We start from the raw sequence: 11248 nt of genomic DNA, 5'->3' as shown, positions 1-11248 counted from the left end.
CAGCCCCTCCCCTGCCCCCTTCACCAGGGCCCCCACACCTTGGGGCCATCGTCTGGCTCCTCCCTGGCCCCTGCCACTCACCAGAACCCCCAGACCTCAGTGGCAGCTCCCAGTTCCTCCTTGCCCACCCCCCGCTCATCAGGGCTTCCAGAACTCAGGGCCACCCCCTTGCCACCCACTCAACAGGAACCCCAAATCATGGTCCACCCCCATGCAGAGTCCTCACCAGACTCCCCAACACACACAGTACACCCCGATCGGCTTACACATGTAGTCTCAGTCACCAGCAGAGGCTCTCTCTCTCTCTCTCTCTCACACACACACACAGAACTTGCCACCAACACCCCCTAAATGTCACGCCAACATTTACACACAGTCGCACCCACACAAGGACACAAGGCAGCTGTAGCGCCAGACACCCACAGGGCGCTCAGGGACTGTGGCCGGCCAGCCAGCCGGGAGGTGGGCTCAGGGACCAGGCCTCCCCGACGACGCCCCTCGTGGGAAGGAAAGCGACCCCTCCGTGGGGGCCATGCGGCAGGCGGGTGGTGGGGGGCATGGGGACGGGAGGGGGTGGGCACGGGGTGGAGCGAGGACGACAGCGAGACACGGTGTTAGTGGGGCAGTGGAGCGCTTTGGGGGGACTGGACGCTATCCCTGGTGGGGAAGACCATTCATGCCATGCAAGATGTGGGGGTGACGGAACCAGGGGCCCTCAAGAGGAGGAGAGGGCGGGTGTCACCTCTCCCCTGGCAGCCAGCGTGGGGCAACCCCCCCCCCAAAAAAACCAAACAACCCTGGTGTCCATTTCGAATGGACAAGGTCTCCAGGGTCCTGAGGCAGGTCTTCATCTCTGCAGAGGCCACCTGCAATGTCACCGCCCACCGCCGGGACCCTAGCCAGCTGGCTGCCACAGGAGGTCTCACCCCGCCCCCCCCCAGCCCCCGGGGCGCCTGAGGGGCTGACAGTGAGCAGAGGCGCAGCGTGTCATGGGATGGTGTTTTCCATGGATTTTCAGGAGACCAAGAAAGAAAGAAAACCAGAGAGGAAGAAAATAAATAAATAAAGCAAGGGAGGATGGGGGCGTTGGGGGGGGGGGGGCGCAGTACAGAAAGGAAGGGGAAAAGGACAAAAGAAAGCCAATGGGCCGCCTGTGGCAGCGGGGCTGCCCTGCCGGAGCCAGAGTCCAGCTGCCTGAGGGCAGGACGGGCCATGTTCCTGGACGGATGGCCATTCATTTGTCTTTTGAATTTGAGTTTGGGCCAAAAAGAAAAAGAAAAGAAAAGAAACAGACGGAGGGAAACGCGGAAGAGTATCCAGGAGATGGGGGAGGGAGGGGAGAGAAAAGAAAAGACGGAAAAAACGTATCCATATTTTTGGAAGGAGCCAAAGAAACCGAAATCAAACGGGGAAGAGGAACCAAAAGGGGGCGAATCGAACAGTTAAAAAAACCCACGGCAAACCAAACGGTAAGACAATTAGAGTGATATCTACCAGATAATGCAGTTTGTTTACCATAGCGTGTCCAATCCCTGCGTGCTTCACCGGAGAGGGGGGAGGGGGCCAAAATCAAAGCAAACAACAGAGAGGACAACAAAGGAACGGGACAGGAAAAAGAAACACAATGACCAACTGTGAGCCTCGCCAGGAAGACATGCAGCTCCATCCGCCCGTCCATCTGACGTCTCTCGTCAGACGACCAGCCCCCCAACCCTCCACACACACCCTAGGGCCACCCCCAGTCTTTGGCGGCCTTGTCTCTGCTAAAAACCAAAGTAGAAAAGAAAGGAAAAAGAAGATTAAATTATAATGAGAGGGAGGAAGAAACACAGGCACAGACACAAATTTAAGCCCCTTCTCCCCTGGCCCATCCTCTGAGGGAGCCCTCTGTGGCCCCCACCCCACCCCCAGACCCTCCCAGAGATGAGCGGCTGTGCAGAGGGCACAGGTAGACCTGGGTTAGTAAGGGCAAAAGAACCAGACGACTTAAAGATGGGCGACATTCCGAGAATGAGACAGAAAAGGTTAGTTGGGGGTCCTCACTCATACCTGGCCCCACCTGGCCCTGCCCCCGCCCTTCGCCCCACTGGGTGATAAGCGTGTTAGTGACACACACAAGTGGGCAACGGGGGTTTTCCGACAGAGGGGGAGGGGGAGGCAGGGAGTTAAGAAGCAGACCCGGTATTAGTAAGTTCCGTCAGCTGAAATGTGAGAGGGGGGACAAGGGAGGGGGAGGGGGAGTGAGAAGGAGGTGGGTGGCTGGCAGGTCAGCCTGGGGTGGGGTTCATGGGGTCACTGGCTGGTGAGGGGCAGCGGGAGCTCAGGCTGAGAGCAAGTGGCCCAGGCCGTGAGTGGCAATGACGAGAGGCCACGGGCAAGGGGTCCCAGCAGAGCACCAGGGATGGGGGTGTGTGGGGGGGTCTGCTTTTCCTGAGGACGGGTTGGGCGAGGCAGATAGATCCAGGGGCTAGATGGGGGTGCAGGGAGGGGCAGGGGCTGTGCCCCTCTTTCTTCTTCTTCTCTTCCTTGAGAAAGGCAGTGTGAGGAGACTGCCCTGCCAGCTGGCCGCAGGGGCCACTCCCACGCCTCCCCCTTCCCCACCCCTCCCTCCTCCCAGTCCTCCCCTTCTCCATCTCCACTGGTCCCCCACCTCCCACCCCTGCCCCTTCCCTACACTCCCCCCCATCCCATTTCTCCCCCCTTCTCCTCCCCCATACTCCTCTCCCACTCCCCCTCCTCCTGGCTAACCAACTTGGCTTTCCCAAGGCCACCATGCCCAGGGTCCTGGCTCAGTCTCTACCTGGGGGCAGTTGTCCCTCTCACAGTTAGGCGCCCCCCAAGGCTGTGACAGCACCACTCCCTCCTCCACACACCCAGAGACCCCTGAGCCTCCACCCGGAAGGCACCTCCAGACACACACCCCCAAAGCTCTCCTGGAGGCCCGCCTGACCCTACCATCTACCATCGCTGACTCCTCCGAAACTCTAGGCTCACGTTTCCTGTCTGGCTCCCCGAAGAACCCCCTGCCCCCCAGTGAGGGTCAATGCCCCTGTGCTCTCCTCCTCCTTGCCAAAGCGGGCAGCTTCCCAGGGGACCCTGCTCTCAGGGGAGGGGACGCCCCTGGGACAGGACGGAGGCCCTTCCTCAGAGCAAAGGGGCAGGAGGGACAGGGCTCGAGAGCGTGCTGAGCCAGGGGAAGCTGTCGGGGACGAAGCTGCGCGTGAGAGAAATGGTCTTACCCAGTAGGCAAAGAGCTAATTCAGCAAGACAATTAATAAGCGCCTTGTATAATTAAAAATAACAGAATTCAATATTTAGCTGCTGGGGAAAGTCCTGAGCAAACCAGTAATAATAATTAGTGATCCAGAGGCAGTGGGCACAGCGGGAGACGAGGCGGGGGCCGGGCTGGGCGCCAGGGGCTGCCCAGAGGGGAGAGGGTTCATGGGTCGGCCTGCCGGGACCCTCCTGAAATGAGGAAGCCGACCAGTCAGGACAGGGAACAATTGGTTCGGGGCGGCTAAACCACCTGCATCCAAGCGGAGAAGGCTTGTGTCCAGGATCCCCGGGTGTGGCACCAGGCGGGAGGGACAGCACACCGCCGCACAGGAAGAGACAGAGAACGCACTGCCTAGGCCTTCCTTCCATTCGCTTGCCAAGGGAGCGTGGCTTCCTCTCCCAGTGGCCCCCGGAGCAGCTACATAAGGGCCCTTTCGGCCAGGGGCCAGGAAGTCAGAGGTCAGCCCCTGTGATCCTGCCAGAGGGGCCCATCAGGCCAAGTCCTCCGGCCGGTGGGACATGAGAGGTGCACATGGGAGCCTGGGTCTCCCCCGGTGCCGGGCTCTGGGGAGCTGAGGCTGTGGGCCCCCCGCCCAATGACCCACAGCGCAGAAACAGCCAGGGGGTTCCTAGAGCCCGGGAGCGGAGTGAGGAGTGAGGAGCCACGGTGGAGGGGAGGAGGCAATCACGAGAGCAACCTGCCACGGCCAAGAGCCAAGCGCTTCGGGCAAGACGACCCCCTCGCCACCCTGACCTCCTAGTGCACCTCCAGCCCCTCAAGAAAGCCCAGGAGGAGGGGGACACGTGACGGGGCACATAGGCCACCCCTGCGGGACTTGGCCACCAGAAGGTCAAGACAAGAGGGGCCAGGACCACCTAGACACACCAGAAGAACGTAGCAGCGTGTTCAAGTCCCGGAGACTGCTCAGAGTGGCAGATCCACAGGTGAACTATCGCCCCTTCCCGGGGCCCCGGCCCAACCCCCTTGACACGTTCCACCAATGGCACTGACGTGGCCTCCGCGCCCGCCGCTTCCTAACGGTTAAGTGGTCCGCCGGACGCCGTGTCCGAGAACGGGAGAGCTCTCCTACTCTCCTCCAAGCTGTGAGTCAGCTTCTCCCAGCCCTGTCTCTGGCGTCCCCGTTCCGTGGTGCCCCGGTCATGTCATCCTCCGGCCCATGTCATTTTAAGGAAGCTCGTGAGCCTCCTGAGGCTGTTTAACAAGGCTTCCGTAAACCTCGCCTCACAAAGCTGCTTGGAGCATCAGGTGAGGTTCAGAAAAGGCACGAGAGCTCTGGTCCCTGGACTTGAACTCGGTGACTGGCCGAGGAAGGACGGTCCGGAGAAGCCTGAGAAATGCTGCAACTACAGAGACAGACGGTGGGGGAGGTCTTCTGACCCTGGGTCCCCCAGGAGGACCAGCGGTAGATGAGCTCTAGTCCACTCTGCCCACGGAAGAGCCCGAAAGAACCAGGAAGACTACTGGACACCTCCTTCCAGGAGCGTCCACGTAGAAGCCGAGAGAAGAAACACAACACGAATACTGACGGCCCAGGCAGAACGAGCGGGGCTGGAGCGAGCAAAGGTTCCCAGGGCTCGGGGCTTGGAGTCCCCAGAATAAAGGGAAGCTGGCTGGCGGGATGGGCAGAGAAAGGCTCTCTTCCTAGAGAGGCCGGCAGTGAAGCCGGGCCTGCAGGGTGGAAAGGACTCCTCCTGACAAGGAGGACCAGAGCCCCTCCCAGGCTCAGCCAGCCAGGCCTGTGCTGGAGCCTCAAGGCATTCCCTCCCGAGTCCCCAAAAGTCCGTGACAAACTGACAAACAGCATGCGGTGCCACTGCGGTGAAGTCTCTAGAATGGGGACAATTTTAGAGTAACGTGATTTGAGGCTCTCGGGAGTGGGGACTCGGGACTTCTGTCCGGTGTTAGGGAGATTTTTGCAGGTCGATAAAGGTGTCAGTCGGGCCTGGTGTCAACAACGGTCTCCCCAGTCAGACACAGGTCACAAGCCTGAGGTCACCTTGGGGTGTGGCCTCTTTCAAATCGATGAATAGGCTGTGACGCACGGGCTCTCTCTCCTTCTTCCGGCCGGCCTGGATCCTGCAACTGGCTCCTTGGGGCTTAGGCCAGCGGCCTGTCATGCTGCCTGCCTTGGATCGGCCTGGAGACTCTGCTCCCCCCAGCTGTGGTCTTCCTGCTTTGTCCTCTGGTCTCCCCAGCCACGCTGAGTCGGGGGACACTCAGCCAGCTTTAACGTCAGAGACATGCCCTTGAACCAGGCTGGACGTAAACACTTCTACAGCGGTCTGGGCCACTTGGACACAGACGGGTCTCTGTAGAGTACACCCATCGGAGTGTCACACTAGTTTTGTTCCTCCGGAAACCCCAGCTGACGGCCGACTAACGTGACAAGCTAAGTGACTGTCACTGACGAGGACGTGTGATGGCGGGGGCGGGGTGGGGCAGGCAGGGCCAGCGTGTAGTCTGTCGCACAGAGGCTCACGGTTGTGGTCGGCTGCTGGCACGTCGACCCCGACCCCTGGTGACGGACCCCCGTGTGCAGAAGCAGACATGCTCCCTCAGGTCCCCTCTGAGTCTCCCCTCTCTGGGTGGGTTGCAGTGACCAAGCATGTTCATGTGACAGGTGACAACAAATAAACAAATAAAGTCAGGACTCCCCATGTGTGCCACCCAGGGGGATGCCTCACATGATCTATTGACCACAAAACTTGCTGTCCTTTTCCAGAAGAGAAGCCGAGGCTCGGCGAGGCTAGGGAACCCAGTACGTAGCCAAACAGCTCTGGGCGGAGGAGGGTGGCGGTCTCCAAGGAGAATGAGGAGGACGTGGGCCTGGCTGGGAGGGACCCTGAATAGCTGCTTGTGCGGGTAGGTGGACACCAGCCTCTAGGCCCCAGGAGTCCCAAGAAACGTCTGCCCTTGGGAGCTGGCAGGTGTGAGCCCCTGTGTGGTGCTGGGAGCCAGCAGGCCTGCCCAAGGATGGTGTGGGGTCGGGGGAGGCCGCTGGGAGGCAAGTGAGCCCAGGATTGAACGTAGGGCTCAGGGGGTCCTCAGGGGAGCCTACAAAGATCCCCTGGAGGGCCTGGGAGGTCACAAGGACATCAAGGAAGGAGACAGCAAGGTGCTGCCATCATCTCGGGCCTCCCTACTAGGTTCTAGAAGCTTCTAGATCAGCAGTTCTCAACCTGTGGGTCGCGACCCCTTTGGGGGTTGAACAAACCTTTCACAGGGGTCACCCGATTCATAACAGTAGTAAAATTAGTGATGAAGTAGCAACGAAAATAATTTCGTGATGAAGTGGCAATGAAAATAATGTTATGATTTGGGGGTCACCACCACATGAGGAACGGTATGAAAGGGTCGCGGCCTGAGGAAGGGTGAGAACCACTGCTCTAAGTACTGTGATGCTGCCTGCACAGGGGCTCCCTGTGCAAACTCGCCTGAGGGTCACTCTCCCCATCAAGGGCACGGTTCCTCCCTTGCTGCCCTCCTGAGGGTTCTGGTTAAAATGCCATTGGGTGGGGGTCTGCCGCTGGGTACTCTGGGGCTTCTGCCAGCATCCCTAGCCTCTACCCAACTGGCTGCTGGCAGCAACCACCAGTAGGACACGAAAACTGTGTCCCGATCCTGTCCAAGCGACTCTGGGGTCACAATCACCCCCAGCTGAGGGCCCTGGTCCTTGTGTTGCTGCCGCCGCCGTCATTGTCACCGGGGTTGTTTGCAGCCTTTGAGTTGACTCCAAGTGGCAGCAATCCTGTGCCCGGCAAAACCAGACCCGCCGGTCCCACACCAGCCCCCCATCAGCCGGGGAGGGCACTCACATCATCTGGTGTCAACTTGCGAAGGGGTGGAGCCTAGCCTGTCCATCAGGTCGCAGCTTGATGACCTCACTTGGAGGCGCCCTGGAGATAAAGAGCTCCCTGGAGGCCAAATACACTCATTCCCTGGGAGACCTTCCTGCTGACAAGCCACATGGAGCCAGGCTGATGGCAGCCAGAGCCCTGGAGCTGGAGGAGCCACGTGGAGAACCACGCCAGCGCTGAGATGCTTCCACAAGATCTTCCCGCATTCGGCGTCATTGCATGTGCTACGTAAGTCTGAAGAGGAATTTACGGACTGGTATGGGGGGAGGGGGGGGTGCGTATAGGCTATTATCGGACGTATGGACTTGACCTGGACTGGGCTCTGGGCTGGGATGGTTCCTTGATGTACAATTCCTCTTTAAGCAAAGCTCTTTCTTATCCACCTCTGAGTGTCTATGAATTTGTCTCTCTAGTCCACCCGGACGAACACGTGTGGGGTTTTCACTGGCTGATTTCTGGAACTGGGCCCCCAGCGTGTGGTCCTGCTTTGTCTCGGTGAGCAGGCTCTGGTGAAGCCTGCTCAGCTTCACCTGAGGTGGCGATACGTGGGGGCGTTGGCCCCGGAGTCCACCCCAGTCTCTTCCCTGGAAGGTAAGGAGTCTACCACGGACCCCGGAGGAGACGGGACTCAACCAAGCCCTCCAAGAAGCGGAAGAAAGATGAGGCTCTCTACTCTTGGAAACCCACCTGGCTGCTTCTACCGTGTCCTACGCAGTTGCTCCGGGTCCAAGTGGGTCTGAGAAGCGGAAACCCACAAGGCAGCCCACCCCCCACCCCCCAGTCCTGCAGGGTTGCCATGAGTGGGAACTGACGAACTGACTCGCTGGCAGAGTCTGAGTCTGTGAAGCCCTGGAGGAAAGGCGAGCAGAGGGCAAGGCAGCACCCAGTCAAATGTCCGACCTCAAACAAGGGCAGTGGGTGGCCGGGCCCCCAGAGGGTCGCGACACACACACTCTCCCCTCACCCTCCCGGGAAAGGCTGGCATCCAAAAGACCACATAGAATCCCTCTGGCCCCAAGGGCCTGCTTCTGGGTCATCCTGGCCATTCAATGGCCCTGCAAACCCCAGGAGGTGTCTGTCGCCCCTGACTGTCCACTCAGGGCTGCTGGCAGGCCCTGCCTAGTCTCCCCTCCCCTCAGTGGCGTCTCCGGCCTCCTCAGGCCGACCTTGCCCTCCTCCAGCTTTGCTGGGGAGTACAAACGGGCAATGGACTCTGCTGACCAGAGGCTGGAGGTTTTCATCCACTCAGAGGCACCTTGGAAGAGAGGCCTGGCGACCGACTTGCCCAATACCAGCCATTAAAATCCCCAAGGAGCAGCTAATGTGTTGAGTGATTCCGCTACACTGCCTCGCGGGTTGCCTAGGGGTCTTCAGAGCTTGACAGTGTCCGTCCAAGACACCCCAGCTGGTCTCTGTTCCTAGGGCAACGGAGGAAGGAGGAGAATTAGGAACAAGAGGAAGCTACCGAGCAGGTGGCCGAGGGCTCCCATGACCACGGGCCCCTTTGCCAGGAGACTGGATGGTGCCCAGCTGCCCGGCTGAACATTTCAAACAAAGATCCTACAGAAAAATCTCCTGCAAAGGGGGTGGGGGTGGGCGTGGGACACAAAACAGAATTTCAAATTCTCACAGCCTCCAGGCTTCCTGGAGCCATGGAGGGTGGGTGAACCTGGGAGACAATCGTGCTGAGTTCATCTTTAACCTTAAACCAAACATGTCCCCGAAAGCCTTCTTTAAGCCAAATAATAGTTCAGCCTAACATGTGGGGTGAAGGTGGGCGGTCTTGAGCATTACGGTCTTTGAGAATTATCTACTATAGAAAGGTCATTGTCTTCGAGTTGATGCTGATTCAGAGCAACCTTGCAGGGACAGGGTAAAGCAGCCCTTGAGGCTCCCCGAGATGGCCACTCGTTATGGGCACAGAAAGCCCTGTCTTCCTCCCCAGGAGCGACTAAAGGTTTCAAACGGCTGAGCTTGCAGTTAGCAGCCTGGATGTGTAAACAGTCCTCCAGGGGGCTCCTATCATCTACGACAGACGGGATCAAATTAATACCGGACACTAGAAAGGTTAGATAAGCATCTGGCAGGGAGAGAGCATGTATGTTGGGTTGGGGACTGGGGGGTAGAACAGTGCAGCCAAGGAGGGTGGAAATGGTCGCACAACCCACGGACTACTCGCGCCGTCACGGAGCTGTCTGTCCACAGAGGAACTGCTGCACCGTCGCAAGAGCAAGAACAAAATTAGCAAAAGCTGGCCAACAAAATCGCAAGCCCCGCCCACGGAGCGTGGTTCCACCTGACACACACACACGAGGTCACCCTGCGTCAGGTTGACTCCAGGGCACCCTGTGGCTACCCCGTCGCCCTTGGATGGCTTTGCCCTGTCTACTCTGACCGGGGCCTCTGTCTTCTCCTGAAGCCTCAGTGCAGGGAGACCAGGGACTGCGTCATCAAGCTCCCCAGGGTGCCCAGCACTGGACGCGCACAACACGTGAGCTGGCCAAACAAAGCCAGGTCAGGGACCCTGGAAGGACCAGGCGACAAGGTTGTTCCTGGGGAGGGGACAAGGGCAGGCTGCACCAAAGTGACAGTCTCCCCACCGAATGGAAGTCCCATGCGGAGGATGCGCCCCAGTCTGCTCTAAGCATCATGATACAACGTGGCCCGACGAGGAGGGGCTGCCTTGGGTAGGAGTGCCCCCACGCCCACACCCCTACCCCAGCATCTCCCTGCTGCGACCTCAAGGAGCCGTGGGCCAGGGAGGGGCAGCAGCTGTGTCTCTGCCCACAGGTGTGGGGACAGGATCACCATGAGATCCCCGCTCCATAGCGGGTATAAGAAGAAGACATGTGGAGGGGGGGGGGTCACCAGAGTCCCCCGCAAGACTGGCCCCGCATAACCAGGGCCAGGAAGCTCGGCAGAAGATGAGAGAGGCTGCTTCTCAGACAGCAGCAATAGAGCCTGCAAAGCCCAGGCTGGCCAGTGTCCCTGGGCCAGGCAGAAGTCAGCCAGAGCTGGAACTGTAGTCCTGGCCCTGCCCCAGCTCCTAGACCGTGCCCCCTAGAGAGAAGGGTCAGCCGTGCCGGGTGCACCGGAGAGGAACAGGTCCAGGAGCAGAGGGCAAGACGGTGGTGGAGGCAGGAGGTGCCACCGGACACAGCTGTCTGCCCGGCTCGGAAAGAAGGTGCAGGCTTGGACCTTGCTTGGGACAGGAAGTTCACGGGGCTGGGAACAAGTTTCTGTGAAGAGGTGGCCCTGCCACAGTGGCCATTCTGGGCCTGGGGAACAGGGGAGGGGTCTCCCCGAGCAGACGAGGCAAAGCCCACAGCAGCTACATCTGGGGGAGCAGGGGGGTGGGGGAGAGGTCTGAGCCAAGGGCACCCAGACAGAAGCCCTGTGAGCACCTGAGTAGGCAGGCCCAGAAGCCAGGGGGCTCACCATGGTGCTGGGGGGGTGGGGTGGAGGGGGCACTGGGCTCCTGGCAATGCGAAGGGGAGTCCTGCCAGAGGACGCAAGACCTTCATCCTCTCCAATCCTGCTTCCCCACCTGGCCTGCTCTTCCTCCATCAGACCCTGACCCATCTGCCTCCCCCCAGCCCACCCCCCATGCCCTCCTCCATCAGACCCTGATCCAACTGACCCACTCACCTCCACGCCCCCATGCCCTTCTCCTCCATCAGACCCTGACCATCCCTGCCTCTCCCCTGCCACACCCTGCTCCTCCTCCATCAGATCCTGACCCACCTGATCCCCCTACCTCTCCCTCTAGAGCAGCCAGGACGGAGGGAGGCGCACCTTGCCCGCCCCCCCAACGCCTCTGGCTCTCACCAATGCCTTCCTGCCCCACCAGGCCACAGTCCACATCAGCCCTCACCACAGCCCCCCAGGGCCACCCCTCAGGCGCTCTCCCTCTTTCCCACCTCCAGAAGCCACCTTCCCTTCTGCCCCTCCCCGTCCCCAGCGTGCCCAGACCACCCCCTCGCCCTGGGCTCCTGCAGCTGGACCTGTCTACAGGCACCTGCTGAGTGAGAGGCCACGGCCCCACTGCGGGTGGGCGCCCCCCAGCCCAAAGCCAGGGCCCGCCCACTACCCT

General features: G+C 60.2%; 1 protein-coding gene across 1 annotated transcript in view; it reads right to left on the bottom strand.

Annotated features, from left to right (window-relative positions):
• Window positions 1–11248, bottom strand: part of NRXN2 (neurexin 2) — a 99519-nt gene that overhangs the window by 52413 nt on the left and 35858 nt on the right. The window contains exon 6 of the mRNA XM_045297180.1: window positions 1495–1539. Within this exon, the coding sequence (XP_045153115.1) occupies window positions 1495–1539 (45 nt within the window). The remainder of the gene's footprint in view (window positions 1–1494; window positions 1540–11248) is intronic.

The sequence above is a fragment of the Echinops telfairi genome, unplaced genomic scaffold, assembly GCF_000313985.2.
Source record: "Echinops telfairi isolate 266 unplaced genomic scaffold, ASM31398v2 ScPeMD7_7417;HRSCAF=8455, whole genome shotgun sequence".
NCBI classification, from domain to species: domain Eukaryota; kingdom Metazoa; phylum Chordata; class Mammalia; order Afrosoricida; family Tenrecidae; genus Echinops; species Echinops telfairi.
Note: the sequence above shows the minus strand (reverse complement) of the source record. Positions and strands in the feature narration are given on the sequence as shown.